At 49.0% G+C, this 17,941-nt stretch overlaps 1 protein-coding gene across 1 annotated transcript in view; it reads right to left on the bottom strand.

The window, feature by feature from the left end:
• The window catches only part of CACNA2D2 (calcium voltage-gated channel auxiliary subunit alpha2delta 2), a 442,652-nt gene that overhangs the window by 2,750 nt on the left and 421,961 nt on the right, over nt 1-17,941 (bottom strand). Inside the window, exons 22-36 of the mRNA XM_069095393.1 lie at nt 13,911-13,971; nt 6,459-6,556; nt 5,697-5,787; nt 5,323-5,385; nt 4,947-5,050; nt 4,233-4,331; nt 3,891-3,979; nt 3,425-3,472; nt 2,980-3,051; nt 2,703-2,855; nt 2,373-2,425; nt 2,154-2,209; nt 757-880; nt 470-579; nt 152-234 (exon numbers count right to left, since the gene is read on the bottom strand). Coding sequence (XP_068951494.1) covers nt 152-234; nt 470-579; nt 757-880; nt 2,154-2,209; nt 2,373-2,425; nt 2,703-2,855; nt 2,980-3,051; nt 3,425-3,472; nt 3,891-3,979; nt 4,233-4,331; nt 4,947-5,050; nt 5,323-5,385; nt 5,697-5,787; nt 6,459-6,556; nt 13,911-13,971 — 1,304 coding nt within the window. The remainder of the gene's footprint in view (nt 1-151; nt 235-469; nt 580-756; nt 881-2,153; nt 2,210-2,372; nt 2,426-2,702; nt 2,856-2,979; nt 3,052-3,424; nt 3,473-3,890; nt 3,980-4,232; nt 4,332-4,946; nt 5,051-5,322; nt 5,386-5,696; nt 5,788-6,458; nt 6,557-13,910; nt 13,972-17,941) is intronic.

Here is a 17,941-nt window from a genome sequence, read left to right as displayed (position 1 = left end):
GGTCTGGGGAGAAGGGGCAGACAGACGTCTGGAGGTCTATGTCTCTCAGGTTCCTCACTTCCCTTCCCTGTCACTGGCTTTCATCTCCCATTCTCACTCCCTGGGTACCTTCTGTGGTCACTGACTTTCACTTTTCTGTTTCTCTGCTTACCGTTGCATTGTAGTCAAAGCAGATGTGAGGTCCTTTCCGATATCGTGGCTTCTGTACCAGCTCACACTGCTCCGGCCCGTCAGCTGGGCATGGGGGAGGCGAGTCAAGGAAGCCAGTGGCACAGAAAAGCTCTGTGTGTGTGTGTGTGTGTGTGTGTGTATGACATACATGCATTAATGCACATAGGTGGGGATGGGGATGCCCAGTCTCTGGGCTGAGCTGGCAACAAGCTTGGATCTTTTGGGTCAGACTTGTCAGACCTCAAGCTTACACTGGGGAGGGGACACAGAGGAGAGTCTGGGAGGTGGATCAGGATACAGCGCCTCTCTGCTTGGAGAAGTTTGCCTGATTCACACTGGCTGCACAGGGGCTTCTCAGCCACGACAAAGAGTAGGTTGGTGTTGGCCAGTCTCTGAGCATGGAACAGCCTGGACAGGACCGAGGGCAGAGGGGGATAGGGAACAGTGTTACTGGAAACTCCTCTCTCTGCTTCCCCTCCCTGCCCCAAAGCAAGCCCTGGGCTCCTGCATCCACACCAGCCAGGGGGCCTCTTCCAGCGTCCTTCCCCAGCTTCTCTCCCTTGCCCCCCAGCTCCCCGGGCAGACCTGGAGCAGTTTCCGCAGTCTATGATGCTGTTGTAGGAGGCATTGGTGGTGCTGAAGTAATACTGGGTCTGTTTCATGATGCAGCTTGTCTCCCTGGTCTCCGAGCCCTCAGCTGCTGCATCTTCTGCTTGAAGGTTGGGGAGTGAGTCCCTCTGGCCTTCTGTCTCCTCCCCAGCCCCTCCAATACCCTTCAGATCCCAATCCTGTTGTTTGGGCTCCCTAACCGGGTCCCATTCACCCGTGGCCCCTGGCCTAGGCCCCATTGCTGAGGGGGCCCATGTTCCCTGACTACTCTCCTAAAGTATTCCCCAGGGGTAATAATTGGCTGGACAAAGAGAAAGGACTGGGTGGTAGTGCTGATTGGAATTTCTGAAATCCTTGGCAAGCAAGGGGGATACTACCAGCAAAATGTTGGGGACAGGGAATCTAGTGATAATAATAGCCCCCTTCACCCCCCACATACAAAGTACATTCCTCACAATGACCCAGTAAGGAACAGGTAGTGCAAGCATTATTGTCCACATTTTACAGAGAAGGAAACTGAGGCTCCAGGGAGAGGGGAAGCTCATGGTCACATCCTAGGATATAGGATCTGAAGCCCAGTGCTCACTCTTTCAATATCTCCCCTCCAACGGGGATAAACAGTTTCTTCTCTGGGTAACTGTTTCTCTGCCGTCTCCCTCTCCTCTGCCCCCAACCAGGTATCTGTGCTGGGACCAGGCTTATTTTCTAGCAATGAAAATAAATATAGGGCATCCCAAAAAGTCTTTCATAGCCTAAATTATTAAGCTATGATAAGAAAAGCTTAATTAAGCTTGAAGAATTTAGAATTGCACAAAGACTTTTAGGATACCCTGTATTTGTTTCAGGACTCTGGAAGGGGCATGGAACAGTGAACTTTCCAAGTCTAAACATTCCCAAGTTTGACTTGAAGCACTGCTCTGCCTTCCTTTCTTCTCTGAATCCTTTCCTCAACACTGCCTATTTCTTGGAATTCATTCCTTTGGCTGGCAACTGTAAAGAGTGGAGATTATCCAGGGATCCTATGGCCTTGTACTGTCTTACATCCCAAACTCAAGTAATAAAATTCAGAGTTTCATGTAGTGGCTGGACAGGTGGTTGTTCAGACGCTACATGAAAACTCAGTGATAGGGATCGGGCATGATAGGGAGCTCTCAGTGCAGGGAGTCTGTCTGTCTCATTGTTAGATAGTTCTAGACATTAATTAGAATGGAATTCCTGATGTTAAGCCAAAATCTAGTTCTGCTGTCCTGAGACCAAGCCTTCTTCCAAATACTGGTCTTAAAGACAGGAGTCACATGCTTCCCAAGTCTTCCCTAGGCCATGTGTCCCTAGCCCATTTGCCATCCCCTCCCTTTGTTCACATGGCACAGTACCTGCTTGGAGCCAGCTATGATAGGTGAGTCCATAGAGAAGCTGTTGGAGTAAGGACCTGTGGAAGATGGGGCCCAAAGGGAATCAGGGCTTGCACCTGTCTGGGTGCCCTGCTCAGATCCTGCCCACTGTTCCCATCCTGTGCCTCCCCGAGGAGAAGCCAGGCTTCATTCCCTTAACAGTAAAGTGCACATTCCCCCATCCTCGGTCCAGAGGCTCACCAGGCTGCCGCTGAAGTCCACCATGCCAGGTTGAGGAAGTCAGCGATGGTAGGCTAGAGAGAGGAGAATAAGTTCCCACAACTGGTTCCCCCTAAGGACCCCTCCTCCAAACCTAGCCCCTTCTCCCCAGGAACTTCTGCTGCTCTCTCCAGACCCTCAACATTGGCTCCCAGGATAGCTCTGCCCAAAGCACCAATCCAAACGCTGCCAAGACCAGTAAGGGGGTTCTGGAGCCTGGGGACCCTTTCTTCAACCCCTGGGGGCAGCTCGGACAGAGCTCCTGGGGGGCAGATCTCTTGGGGGCCAATGGGGTTAGAGTCTCTCACGTACTACGAAGACCCCTCGGGGGGCGGCGCCTGTGTTGCTCTGGGCCCGGGGGGTGCATACAGCCTGGTAGTCAAAGGACTCTTTTCGAGTGAAGAAGGAGTTATTATAGAGTGCTAACATGAGGTTGGCATCTACTTCGCTGAAGAACTTGCCCACCTATAAGAGGAAGGAGGCTTTCCTAGGTGGAGAGCAGGATGAGAAGGTTCTGCTCCAGGAGCCTCAAAGAGGAAGGGATAGTGTGCTTTGGGCCACTCTCCCCATCCCAGTCTTGCTTGCTTACCTGATCCCACTGATTGTACTGGTTGGAGAGTACCAAGAATCCACCATCATCGATGAGAACACAGAGCAGATCCTGAAAGAGGGAGGGAAGGGAGTGAGTTGTGATCTGCCCTTCCTTGAGAGCCAGGGTGTGTGTGGGGGGTTAAAAGCATCTTCCTGGTGCCCGTGGGGTGAGATCTGCCCCTCCCCACCCATGACTTGGTCAGGTTCTCTACTCAGAGGAACATCAGGAGGTATAGTGGAAAGCATTGGACGAGCAATTCTAGGATTGTTTGAATACTGGTTCAGTTCCTACCAGTATGGACCTGAGTAATTCACTTCCTCCTCTGGGTCTCAGTTTCTTGCTTTCAATCTTAGGATCCTATGATGCTTTTCTGGGATAGAGTAAGGAGAGGAGAGAGAAGGGGGTGGACTAGGGAGGAAGGAGTTTCAGAACTGCCACCTACCTCATTGTTCACATCACAGTCCATCTCACAGTGGCTGTTGGGTCCACACTGTTTGGAGAGAAACCAAAGGTTGCTTCAGGGCAGGCATGAGGGCTAGCAGAGCAAAAGAGTTTCTTTCCCCTTTGGCATCTCACAGAAGGGACTTACTCCTTTCCTTTCTCCACATTCTCCCTCCCTCACAGACTGGCATCCTTATAGTCTATCTGTTGGGGGCATGTGGTTCTTTAGGTCAACAGAAGCAACACCCTGTCTCTTTGTCCTGGGGTATGATAGATTCTGAATAAAGAGTTTCCAGGATTAGGTAGCTGGGGGAAGGCTAATGGTGTCACTGGGCTTTGCTCACGGGAGAAAGAGCAGCTGGGATCTGAGTTCCTGGATCTGGAGAATTATTCCACTGATGGGGGCAGGTGAGGGGAATTCTCAGAGCCTGATCCCTCAGTTGGAATCTCTGGTGCTTCCCCCCTACCTTCTGTGGCTGGTCCCGGTCTGTTCGATTACTGGCTAACACCTTGAACTTCTCAGCCCAGGCTTCTAGGTCCAACTTCACTCCTACCACTGTGGAGGGAGAGGGTGCTGCTCAGTGGCCAGGGCCCTCCTCAAGTCCCTTTTAGGTGTCTTTTCTTAATTTGACCCCCTTCCTCTGCCCCACTCCCCAGCGGCTGTGCCTTTTACCTTCAGGCTTCGGCATCAGTGCTCTTTAGTTTGAGCTGCACACCCTGGTTGGGTCCCCTGAGGATGCATTCCTGCCCTCTTCCTGCATTGGTCCTACCCCGAATCCCTTTCCGGAAGGGCTGTGTTCCTTCCTTACCTGCTGGTTTTAGCGTCCTTCCCCCAAGGGTGAGTTCTACAGCTGTGCTCACCAGGATGCCTACAGTGTTGTTCTCCAGTTCCAGTGGTCTAAGGAGAGCTGAGAAGGGAGGGGATGGGTGTGGAATGAGAGGAGAAAGAGCCCGATGGTCAGAAGAAGCACCCCCCCCCCCCCCTCCCCTGCCGCCCTCTGCTTGAAAAAAAAAGGCAGGGCGGCACCCCCCCCCCCCAGCCACCCCCCCCCCCCCCCCCCCCCCCCCGCCCCATGCCTGGGAGGGGCAGAATGCCTAAAGCCAGCATTCAGCTCTTTTCTCGGCTAGACTTGCCTACCCACTTTGGGAGCTTCTCAAAGGTCCCAAGTCCTCTCATTTGGCATATAGTGGTAGGGTTGGGGAGGGCAAAGCAGAGAAGAGAGGCACTGTAAGCTTAAGTTAGTGGGGGGAGAAGCTCCAGTGTCCCTCAGAGGCTATGAAGATCAGGCCACTACTGAGCCCAGAGAGCAATTATCCAGGATTCTCACTGAGGGTTTTGCATGTTTCTTGGAGACCTGAATGTCCTTTTCCCACTTACTCTGTAAGTCTCCCCTGCACCCTTCTCTCTCCATTTCCTGGCACATGGAAGACAGGGGAACTATAACTTGGGAGCCCCTTGCCTGGATGAGGAGTGTCTGGGCACAAGGGACCAGGGTTTTAGAGCCTTTTCTAGGCTCACTTACAATCATGATATGGAGGTTTGAAGATGTAGCCCTGGTTGTCCAGGCTGCGTCGGTAGAAGCTGGCATTGAAAGGCTCAGGGTTCTCATCCCAGTCTTCGGCTGCCCTAGAGACCCAAGGTGTTACGGGGGGACACAGGAGGAGGGCCAGGGGGCTAGGGAGGTCAGGGGGAGGATATAGAGTCTGGGATGGGCAAGAGAATGTTGGGAAGTCTGAGAAACAGGTCTCAGAAGACAGGAGGGGCTGCTGTGGGCATGGAGTACTGAGGCTGTTCTGTGTAGCTTATCACAGGCATTGCATTTGTATCTAATTTTGGCATTTAGGGTACAGAACTGGGATGTGAGGATCAGGGTGAGGGCAAGCCTTGAGTTGACTCACTTGTTGGGGAAAACCCGGGTGATGCCCCCATCGGTTGCAGCAAACACAGCAAGGAGGCTGTACCTGAGGGTAGGATAGGGTCAGTACAAAGGGAAGAATTTATGGTATTGCCTGCATTGACTTCTGGGGTGCAGGGTAAGGGCCTTGGAACCATAGATTCCAGAATATGTCTGCTGCTGTCCCTGGGGTTGGGTGCTTACCCTATGCAGAACACCCTCCCATCCACCCTGCTCCTGGGGCTATGATCTGGCCTTTGTGGTGCCCTCCTCCTAACTCCTAGAGGGGGCATCCCATGAGGGGCCAGAGCTGGGGGTCTGTGGCAGTGGTGAGGAAAGCCTAGTATGGTTCCAGGAGCAGGGAGGGGCAGTGCCTACGTGTTGAGGTCCTGGTCCTTCCACACCTTCTCCACCAGTTGCTGTGTGATGCCAGTGTCCAGGATCAGGTTGTGTAGGAGGAAGTTGTTACCTTCAGAGTTAGGTGGGGAGGGGAGAAGGGAAAGGCCTAGTTTCCTCCATCCACTGCACTGCAGCCCCTCTTCCACCCCATGCCTCTTATTCCTGCCCATGTCCTTCCCTCCTATCTGCCAGGCCTAATCAGCGGTCACTGAAAAGTGACTTCGAAGCCCCTTCACCCGGAGGCTGTTTCTGAAACCTCATATCCTCTCCATTCCTGTTACTGGCTCTCTGACCTCTATGCCATTGGGGGCTCAGGATGGACTGGACTTAGTTGTTGTTGTATATTACCACATAACATATAATAATGCTTTTTATGTATCCTATCTCCCCCTTAGACTAGGAACTCCCTTAGGGTAGGAGCTGTCTCCCCTGCAGACAAGGATGGAAGGGTTGTCTTGGACGGGGGGTTCTGCAGGACAGAGGCTGCATCTTTCTTTCAGACTAGGGGACTCCTTGTGGGTAGGGTCTTGTCTCTACCTAAGGCATGCCTCCTCTTTCTCCATCTTTGTTGCTTATTCTTTCTGGCTCCTTTATTGCAGGGGCCCCTGTCCTTTGTCCCTCCTGTTTTTCATCCTTTCTGATTGTGGTACCCCTCCCATAGCCTGAATTTTGACCTTTCTGCATAGTGATTGGAGTATCCAGGTTGTATAGGGCACAGTGGGGCCATTCCCCAACACTCACACTGCTTGGAGTCTGGAGTCACCTTCTCCATGAGCTCAATAAAGTTCTTGAGAAATTCCGTGTTGTTGTCCGAGGCGTTCAGGTCCTTGCAGTACTCTCTGGGATGGGGAGGGGGGAGAGGGGGGCAGGGGACCAGTGGGTGACCCCACAATGGATGGGCCCACTCACTGTGTGTGCTGTGCACTCACCCAGGTTGAGGATATGAGTTTTCACTAAGGGGGATTGTGTGTGCATGTATGTGATGTTCTGTGTTTCAATAGTCATGTATGATACATGGCTGTATTTCTTTATACATATGGTTTACTTGGCTGTCTTTTTGTATATGTGCCCCATTACTCTTGGCATGTGATTGAATATATGGTTTCTTTTTAATTGCACTTTTTAATGTGAGCCTTACCGCTACCCACTGAGGACCACAAGTTTTCGGAGAGCTCCTTTCCTCTTCTATTTCCTCTAGGTTGTTAACCTCCCAGAGGGCAGGTCCTAGGACTGACTTCACCTTCTCTGTCTTTTTCTCTTCACTGAACACAGGATTGGATACGTGGTGGTTGTGGTGGGGGGGTGTGCTCAGGAAAATAGCTAGCATTTCTATAGCTCTTTAAGGATTGCAAAAACACTCTGCAAATGTGATCTCATTTGGTCCTCACAACAATGCCATGAAGTAGGTGTTGTTATTGGCCCATGTTACAGATGAAAAAACTCTCAAAGAGTTGGAGACTCAGAGAGGTTAAATGACTTGCCAGGGTCATACAGCTAGAGTTTGAGGCAGGATTTGAACTGTGGCTTCCTGACTCCAATCCTAGCCCTCTAGCTTCTATTCCACCTAGCCTCTCAAGGAAAAACTTATTGGTTGATTGATTCATGAGTTAGGGTTATTGTATTATAGGATCTTAGATTCAGATGGAAGGGACTTTAGCAGTTAAGTATAATTCTCCCATTTGATGCTGATCTTAGCATGTTTATGTCTTTCAGTATAATAATGATAACACTAATATAAGTTTGTGAATTACTTTTCCTACATTACTTGGTCTGACCCTCACAATGCTAGGCACTATTATTAGCTCCATTTTACAGACTAGGAAACAGATGCAGAGAGTTTAAGTGATTTGCCTGAGGGTTATCCAGCTAGTCAGAGTTGGGATCAAACCAAGGTTTTCCTGACTCCAAATATAGTACTCTCTAGTACTTTTTTTCTTACAACGCCCTGCCTCTCTGCCCATTCATAAATGTGAGTTTGTAATATGATTAAGAGTAAAAGAATAGGTAAGCTTCTATGGTCAGATGAAGGAATGTGTAATCTTCAGAGCTATCTGCTGCAATGGCATTGGTGCCAGTATGTTCCCAGGCATGATGTATGTGGAAGGGTTCCATTATGGATCTGGAGTACAGGTGGGGGGTGGGGGTGTGTGTAGACAATCCTTTTGGTGACTTAGAGCATCTCCATCAGGGACATGGGCCAGGCATTGTCACCTAGGCAGGGGATGCCAGAGATAGGTGTCACATTTTTGTACCACAACATACAGTCCTTCAGTGAGACACTACCCTCTATTTTTAAATCCCTCACTGCCTTGTGGTAATGCCAGTCATGCCTTTCCAAACTCAAACCCTGGATTACCTCCATCATCTGTCTTCCCTTCTCCTACCCATCTGCTGTTTGATACTGCTAAAAAAATTCATGCAACCATATAATTGGGTTCAGTATAAATTTGTTATCTAATGTCAACTGGATCCTTGGCAATCCTTTTATTATTCTCCAACTATTATATTATTTCCCAACTGACTATCATTTTCTCTTCATCAGCTATTCTAAACTTCTTTCTTCTTTCCCCCTTCCCTTCAGCAGAGAAACTTGCCTCCTACTTTGCAGAAAAAAACTAAGCCACAATAAACAAGAGGTCAGTTGTCCAGAGCTCTCTCTTCTCCCTTACTCCACACTTTAAAATCTCTCTTCATTATCCCTCATTCTCCCTCCCTTTGCTTTAGTCTCAGATGAAGGGGTGGCCCTTCTCTTTGCCATCTCCATTTAAGTCATAACTAGAAATCTTTTCAACTATGGTAAAAAATAGTTGAAGGTGGGGTGGTGAGGAGCAGGACATTGGTGATCCAGAAGACAGTTTAACTGTTGGTATAACCACAGGGAAAAGGGCAGGATTGAGAGGGAATGAAGCCCCTGTAGGAAATGTGCTATGGCAAGAGGGCTGGGGAGGCAGTGTGAGTCGACTGAAGACCTTGAGGTGAGATGTGAGGGGACAATGGTTCCCATAGGAAGGATCCCTGGTTCTCTTCCCACCACACGCGCGCGCGCACACACACACACACACACACACACACACACACACACACACCCGCGCGCGCGCGCACACATACACACACGTACACCCCGTGTTGGTGCCCTGGGCAAAGTCCCATTTGTCCCATGTTAATATGGCTCTGCCTCCTCTTGTGCCCTCCCACCTCCTCTGATAGCCCGCTCTCTCAATCACTTACTCTATTTCTCCCTATTTACTGGAGCGATCAGTTCTGCCTTTAAACATGCCCATGGTTTCCCCATTCTTAAAAAATTCTTCACTTGACCTGGCCATTCCTTCAGGTTATTATCCTAGACTTCTCCCAAAATTTACAGCTGAGGTTTTAAAAAAAATGTTGGCTAAATTTGTTGCTTCCACTCCTTTACTCCCATTCACTTCCCAATCATTTGACATCTGGCTTCTACCCCATCACTTGTCTACAACTGCAAGTTGCTAATTATTTCAACACTAAATCCAATGGCCTTTTCTTGGTCCTCATTGCGGTTAGCTGTTGACATGGTCAACCACCTCCTCCTCCCACACACCCTTCATTCTTGTCTCCTCTGACACCACTTTCTCTTAATCCTCCTCCAACTTGTCTGTCTACTCCCCAGTCTCTCTGGCTGGATCATCACCCTTCTTTTGAGTAAGTGTAAATGTCTTTTAAGGCTCTATCCTAGATTCTCTTGTCTTCCCTATACTTTCTTTTGACAATGTCATCTGTGCCTATTGGTTCAATTATCTGTATAATAGAGGAATCCTCAATCCATCCCTATATCTGGCTCTTATTAGCTCTAGGTCACAATCACCAATTGCCTACTGCACATATCCATCCCATTGGGATTCCGGTCCTTAGGCATCTCAAACTCAACACATTCCAAATGGAACTCACTATTCCTCCCCTTTTCTATTTCTGAAGAGGGTACTTCTAGTCACCCAGATTTAAAATTTGAGTCATCCTCTACTCTGCATCATCATTCACCCTCTATAACCCAGCAGTTACCAAATCTTGTCAATTCTACCTCCAGAACATCTCTTACACCCATCCCCTTCTCCCTGCCCATGGAGCCTCTCTGCTAGCTCAGGCCCTCATTATGTCAGTCCTGGACTACTGCAGTCACCTCCTAATTGATCCTTCTGCTTCCTCCCTCTCCTCTTTCTAATCTATTCTCCATACAGCTAGCAAGTTGATGTTCCTAAGGCATAGATCTGACCATGGTCACTCCCCTCCTTAAAAATCTTTAGTAGATTCCCTCGCTATCTCTAGGATGAAATAGAAAACCCTTCGCCTAGAATTTGGAGCTCCCTATAGTATGTCCCCAACTTACCTGTCCACTCTTTTCATACTCCTCTTCATACAGCTTTTGTCCCAGTCAAACCGGTTGGTTTGCTCTTCTTCAAAGATATTAAACCTGTTCCTTCCATACTTTTGCACAGACAGTCAGTCGCCCCACCATGAACTCTCTCACCTTAGTCTTATAAATTTGTAGCTTTTTTGATGCATAGGTCAGAAGTCACCACCTTCACGGGCCCCTTACTTATCTCACAGCAACTTGCTAGTTCTCCCTTCTTGAAATGACTTTGTATTGTATTTACTTATATGTATACATGCCGTATCTTTCTAATAGAATATAAACTCCTTGAGGACAAGCAGTGTTCCATTTTTCTCTTCTGCCTGGCACAATATCTAGTACCTAGTAGACATTTGATGTTTGTTACCCAGGACCAAATTGTTTACATGATTATGGCTTTATAGTACTGTCTGAGATCTGGTACTTCTACGCTCCCTGTAGTCCCACATTTTTCATTTTTCCTTGAGATTCTTGATTTTTTATTCTTTTAGATGAATTTTGTTATTAGTTTTCTAGCTCCATAAAGTAATCTTTTCGTAGTTTGGTTGGTATGGCACTAAATAAATAAATTAATTTAGGTAGTATTGTCGTCTTTATTATATTAGCTCAGCCAACCCATAAGCAATTAATATTTCCTCAATTATTTCGATCTGCTTTTTTATTTGTATATAGAGTGTTTGTGTTCATATGGTTCCTGTGTGTGTCCTGGCAAGTAGACTCCTAAGTATTCTGTACTGTCTATAGTGATTTTTAAATGGAATATCTCTTTCTATTTCTTCCTGCTGGATTTTGTTGGTAATATACAGGAATGCTGAATTGCATAGGTTTATATTATTTCTTGCAACTTTGCTGAAGTTGTTAATTGTTTCAATTAGTTTTTTAGCTGACTCTCAGAAGTTCTCTAAGTAAACCATCGTATCATCTGCAAAAAGGGATAATTTTGTGGCCTCTTTGCCTATGCTTATTCCTCCAATTTCTTTTTCTTATCTTCTGATGTTTAATGATTATTGACTTGAATTGGCCAGGAATAGGGTTCATGTGGACATGGTCAGGGTTAGAATTTAGTCTATGGCAAATTCATGGCTGGCTTAGGGTTGACTCTGGTCAGGGTTAAACTTCAGTTTGGGGTTGACTTTAATGCTCAATGTGTGGCTAAGATTAAGGACCTACCTGTGCCCAGGGCTAGTGGTTAGCTAAATGTCAACCTGTGACTGGGCTAGAACTCAGTGGGTTAGAGTTCATTTTGGGCCTGAGTTTAGGGTTAAGTGTGGCACCAGAATTAGTGTTCAGCTTGTAAACAGGGTAAGGGCTCTGACCTTCAAGTAGGGATTGATTTTTCGTATTTGTACTACCAATTCCTAGCACAGTGCCTGACACATAGTAGGTGTTTAATAAATGCTTGTTGATTTATTGATTGATCATGACCAAGACTGGTGAATTTCTCTCTGGCCAAAGGTAACAGAAATTGGAATTGCCAATGTCACTGCCTCTCTTGGATGTGGTTTCTTTGCATTTCCTGTCTCTAGCCTGGTCTTAAGAGTATTTAAATGAGGCTGGAGATGTGAGTAGGTTGAGTGCTTTGGTATGTAGCCACTACCTTTTGTGGGGTCACTCAAGAGAGGTAACGTCCCTCTAGGATACTATTATTAGCCTACCACCTGTCCTAATTGCCCATAGTCTCTTAGCTTCCAAGATGCAGGGCATAGAGATCTTGTTCTCTCTACCCTAGCCTTAGGCTCAGTCACCATCAGCTGAGTGGGTGGCCTGGAAACTGGCATTCATATTTCTGCATGTGTTTGAGAAGCCAGGGTTAGGTCTAAGAGCACTGCAGAGACTATGTAGGTCCTAGAATGTCAGGGCAGATGGGGTCCTGTCCAGGGAGGCACATTTAGGGTTAGGGTAGAGTCATGGGAGAAGGGGATAGGGGGATAGCCCCTGAGTCACATTTCCCACAGGAACCAGGAAAGACATCAACAACCAGATCCCCTGCACCAAGGGGGCAAACCTAGGCTTTCCATGTCCCCACTCCCACCCTTCCACTCTACACTCCCCTTCCAACCTCTCCCCCTTCCCCTACTAGCCTACTCTTCCTCCCCCAGCCACCTTTTGGAGGCACTGACACACTCTGACCTAGGCGATGCCTGTAATATCTTTCTTTGAGTTTCCTTATGTCCCTCCCTGACTGGAACAAGGGAGATTCCGTTGTTCTGTATGTGTGCATGACCTGACTTCCCCAGCCTTGACCCAGAAACTCAGCATGTTCTAGGTATCAGGCCAGGTCATGTTCTCATGAAAGGCCTCGTCATTACCTTCTACCTGGGCAGGTTCATAAAAGGGCTTTTGGGCTAGGGGAGCCCTTTATCTGGGGCTAGAATATATGTATGTGTTCATGTCATGGTCCTGGTCCTTGCCAAAGTCTTTTGTGTTGTCTTTCCCCTCCAATTTCTTCCCACCATATCTAGGGAGGTGGGGCCAGATGTCTATACTTACCTAGAGCAGATGATGCATAGACCCAGTGGCCCCAGTTCCCTGACCTCCCTACCACTGCTCCAATGTACGTAGGGTATTGCCTAAACTGAGCTGGGGATGGTATTGGGGAAGGTGCTCTTGGAGAGAAGGCAGGGTGCTGCCTCTTTGGTCCCATAGTTCAGCAACAGTAGGGATGCCTGCTAGGTGTGGTCCCCAGCCCCAGGGCAGAGGGGGCATCACCAAGGGCAGTGTTTTTCCCATCTCTAGGGAATTCTTTGGTCCCTTTGCCCCCCTCCACCAACAAAGACACTGACACAGGGGAGACAAGGTGGGGTCGGGTAGGGAGAGGAATCTCAGACCACAGAGCAGCAGATGCCCACAGGAGGGCTGTAGGGGTAGGGAGACCCTGTCTTAGCCTGACATTGGAAGCACCAGGGTAACCAAATGCAGGTTGAAATTACTTTGACACCAAGGTAAAAAGGGCTCAGAGTCTTGAAAAGCTGGAATGGAGTGAGGGCTGGGATGGAGGAAACCCTGGGGGTAGAGTTGAGGGTATCTTGGGGTTACAGTTGGGAAAATTTCCATGGTGAGAGTAAAAGGTGGAGTTAGTAGGGGTGGAGAAGGACAAACTGAGGCTGGAATTTGAAAGCCCCAAAATATAGGGTTGAAAGGGACTCTAGGGATAGAGCTGAGAAGGAGTTCTGAAGTAGAAGATAGAGGGGTATTCCTTGGGAAAGTTACTTGGGGGTAAATCTGGGGGAGCCATGAGGTATAGAATTTGGGGAGCTATATAGGGGATGCACCTGGGGAGACTTGGGGTCAGAGCTTAGAGGGCTTTGAATGGAGCCTTCTGGGAAGGGGTAAGGTGAATATGGTGGAAGACAGGGACAATTGAGGCAACTCGGTTCTCAGCTGTTGGCCTTAGAGGCCTGGGGGCACCTTGGTCTGCTGCTTGGTGGGGCCGGACTCTGTCCGGATACATGGCCCTAGTATGTAGACCTGCCTATACTGGCAGCCACACATATGGGGCTCATGTATGTGATGGGGCAAAGAATGGGTATGGGCATGAAAGGGAGGTTTCAGGAAGGCAGCATCTCCATGGGATTCCCCAGGGAGAACCTGATAGGGGAGAGGGAAACACCAGCACACAACACAGACACAGAGAGATCAGAGGTGGCAGTGCGGGCAGAGGAGAGGTAAGGATGGAATATGGGGCATGGAAGGAGATGGGGGTTCTCAAGATTGCTGTGGGGATGGAAGGAGGAAGGGAGAAAAGGACAAACAGACAGAAGGAAGGAGAGAAGGATGGACGGACACCTCGGCAAGCTGACACGCAAAGCTACCTGGGAGCAATGAAAACATGTCCTTCAGATTCAAAGCTGTTTGGGAGCAGGAACTCAAAATCTGCAACAGAAAGGGAGGGTTATCCGGCGGGGGGCTGGGGGAAGGTGGGAGGCCTGGGGGCTCAGAGCAGGGGCTCAGGCTCAGGCTCAGGCTCAGAAAGGAAAGGGAGGGCTAGACAAGGGAGGTAGAGGGGAGTAGCAGGAGGGAAGGGAGAGATACCAGCAAAGAAAGGAGAGTCCCCACACTGTGGGGCAGTGGGAGAAGAGGAAGGGGTGGGGGTGGTCCCTTTGGAAACTGCAGCATCGCAAGAGAAGGGAAGTTATAGCCAATATGTTGCCCAGGTCTGGGTGGACTGGTTTGTCCTCACATGTGCAATGGAGTCCATTGGCTTGGCTGTATATGTCTCCATACCACTGTATATCACATATACACGGATACACACACACACACATACACACACATATATATACACACACAGCTATATATATGCATGGTCTGGGCGAATGTGCCGGTCTCTCTTATCGCATCCATAAAGGAAAAGAACCACATGCATTGTTCAGCTCGGAAGGAACTTTGCAGAAACCCACTGATTTGGGGATCTGCAGATTTTTGCCTTTGGTTGTTCTTGGTTTTTTTCCTTTAAAAATTTTTTTTGGTTCTATTTTCAGGCATCAACATGGCCAAACCGAGGGGATCTTTCATGGAGACAGACAGTCCAACCAGAGACGTGTCTGTGGCACGGTGGGGCTGCAGTGCATTGTGGAGTTCTAGGGGTACACTTGGGAACCAGAAATTTCCCTCTAGGCCAGGGCAGTAATAGAGAAGGATCCCTTTTATCCCTGTCTATAGAACTTGGAAGGGGATGTGACGGGTAAGGGGAAAGCATGGTTTTGGTCTAGATGGAGTCAGTTAGATCTGAAACACAGATATCAGAGTTGATTCCAGCCTGACTTAGAATTGTTGGATCTTTGTTTCCCTTAGTCTGGTGGGTAAGGTGGGGTAGGATGGATTAGATAGGGAAAGGCTGAAGGGAAAGATTTGAGATTGAGGACACTATGTTCAATATATAAGCAGATGTATTTTAACATATACCTTCTTGGTGCTAGAAGTATCTGGGAGACAGAAAGGAAGGAAACATGTTGGGCGTTTTTGACTCTCACTAGGGGATGGGATGGAAATGGGCTGGGGGGTAGGAAGGTGATGTAGTCAGGTGTTATCTAGAATTTAGGAGGCTTAGGGAGGCATGTTGGGGGTGGGGCCCTGATCCAAAAAACACAGAGCCTAGGTAGACAGATTGGGGTCTTCTCTGTGGGGAGGCGACTTACCCAAACACACACATTAAGTGCCAGGACTGGAACAGAAGCCAAGTCCTGCTGATTCTAACTCTAGTTCCCTCTCCACTCTATAATGCCGCTTCTCCATGTGCCCTTCTTGGGAGTGGCTGTACCATCCCTGGAATCCAGGAGAGCAGTCTTCTAGTCAGTCCACTGCGATTTCTCACTCACTCACCCAACAAGAGAAGTCAGTCCCTTGCTTTATTCCTAGGAAATGATTCCTCCTCCCTTCCCCTCTCCTATCTTCTGCTCTTTTGAGGGTCAAGTGCTTCTCTTCCTCAGGCCCCTTCCCATGCATTGCCCAGGCTACCCACATCTTCCCACAATGCACTGCAAAACAGAAAGGATTGGGGCTTTGGGAGGGCTGAGCTGTCACTGGTTGGACTGTTGCTTTCTGATAGGACTATAAGGTGGGGTCTGGATACAAGCCAATGAGAGGAGAAGGAAGAGGGATGGGGAGAGAGGAGGAGGTAGGAGGAAAGAGGAAGAGTAGGAGGAAGGAAGAACTAGGAGACAGTCATTATTCCATTGGCATTGCACTGGCAAGGTCACTGGGTAAGGGGAAGAGGAGAGAGACAACTCAAGCTGGAGAGAACAGGGCATTCCCACTCAGCCCCCCAAATCTAGCCTGTGGTCCCCAGAGATCCCTCTTTGTCCATCTAAGAGAACCTGGAAAAGCTCTTCATGAGCCATCATATATAGGTACCCGCTTCCAGGCCAGCCTAACCCTAACTATCCAGGGAAGGACATTTCAGTCTCCTTCAACCTCTAGCTCTGGACATTTGCCTCTTTTGCTGTTTGCGTCCTGGGTACTGGGTACCCAGTGACAAGGAAGGGACATGAAGAGTGGGCTTCCTTTGGTAGTCACAGATGGACCCACTTCCTCTGTCTTCCCAGTCAGACTGGGAACTCCCTAAGGATGGAGTTTGTTACTTTTCCCTCTCTCTGTTCCCCATCACATAATTGAGCACAAATTTGGGTACCTGGGGAGTTCAGACAAGGCTTGGTGACCAAAAAACAGGAGAGGGAGACCAGGTGCTACTTCAACACCATGGCCAGCGCCAGTAGAACGGTGAATTGGGGCATGGTTTGTGGATAGGGGAAATACGGAAGCCCCAACCAGGACCCCCTTTCTCCCTCCAATTAGAGATCAAGCATTTTGATTTTCAGACAGAGGTTAGGCACTGGGTGCTGGTGGGGGTGGGGTGGGGAGCAAGGAATACAGATGGGCTTGATCCTGGGACTTGTTTCCCCCACTTCCCTACATTCCTCTAGCTGTCCCTAGCAGCATTCTTATGGTGTATGTGTTTGGTTGGAGGGAAGAGATGTTTTCTTCCCAATCTCTTCTCTTTCTCTCTGCCTGTCTCCCTTTGTATTTCTGTCACCTCCATCTCTACATCACCTTTGTGACACATAGAAAGATGTATTCAATGCCTGGAATCATTCGAAGGAAAGGAGAAAAATCCCTACCCTTATCACTCTCTTCTGGAGGTAATTATGCCTCTCTCCTCAGCCCATCTTCTGGGCTGCACTCTCCCCATTCCTGAGTCTAACACACTTGTCTTCCCACCCCTCTCCCTAACCTCACAAAAGCTTGGAGGATGGAAATGTCAGCCTAGATCAGCCCAGATCAGCCCAGACCAGCCTAGCCCTGTTCCCTAGATGTTGAGTTGGCTTGGAGGGAGAAAGAAGAGGAAGGGAAACAAGGGAAATAAAGACGGGATGGGGAGTGGGGAAGTGGGAATAGGGGCCTAACATAGAAAGAGTAGAGAAGAAGGAGTGTGTGGGATATCAGCTCAGGAGAAGGACCCTGTTGAGAGGGCCAGGGGATATGGGCTCTGAAATGAGGCTCCCTTCAGAAAGGGTCCTGCCCAAGCTGGCTAGAGCTGGGAGGGATCAGAGGGAAGAAGGAACAGAACTGGGGGTGGAAGTAGAGAGAGGTTAGTTTGGCCTCGGGCAGGGCTTGGTGATGGGGCAAGCAGGGGTGTGGGGCAGTAAGGGGGAGGGGGGGGGTTAGGGGACGGAAGGTTGGGAAAGGGGTGAAGGGTTGAGTGTGCTCGTTCTGAATATACTTGCCCTTCAGTTTGCTGATTGACACTGTGAGAATCCACCATAGAGAGAAAGCAAGGAAAACAAAAACAAACACAAACACAAACAAAAAAAACAAAACAAAAAAGGGGGTTGGGTGGAAAGGGGAAGGGGCACAAACAATATTTTATTCAATGGCCATTTGAATGAAAATATTGTGTATCATAATCATACTCAAAGGAAACCTCGCAAAAACGACATGAGAGAGAAAGAGAGAGAAAAAACTCAAAGGAGGAAAGTCCCCAAGCCCCCCCAGGAGGCAGGCCCCACCAATGGGGGGTGGGGGCGGGTGCACTGGAGGCCCAGAGCCCCAGACACCCCCTCCCAGTCACCCCAGGGGCAGCAGCACACAAGGCAGTGGGCAGGGGTGCAGCACAGGCTCAGGAGGGAAAGCTTGTCACCCCCACGGGAGAAGAAGGGAGGCAGGCATTGGATCCGTGGGACGAAAGCATGCAGAGGGAGCCAAGGACAAGCACAGGGGAGGGAGGGGAAGAGATATGGAGAGAAAATGAGTGAGGGGAGAGGGCAAAGGGCTACAGGAAGGAGAGAGAGAGAAAGAGAGGAAGAGATATGGAGAGAAAGTGAGTGAGGGGAGAGGGCAAAGGGTT

This window comes from Petaurus breviceps, unplaced genomic scaffold, assembly GCF_028583685.1.
Source record: "Petaurus breviceps papuanus isolate PSGF00001 unplaced genomic scaffold, PetGlider_PUasm1.0 227, whole genome shotgun sequence".
Lineage (NCBI taxonomy): Eukaryota > Metazoa > Chordata > Mammalia > Diprotodontia > Petauridae > Petaurus > Petaurus breviceps.
The sequence above is the reverse complement of the archived record's forward strand: the minus strand, read 5'-3'. Positions and strand labels throughout refer to the sequence as shown.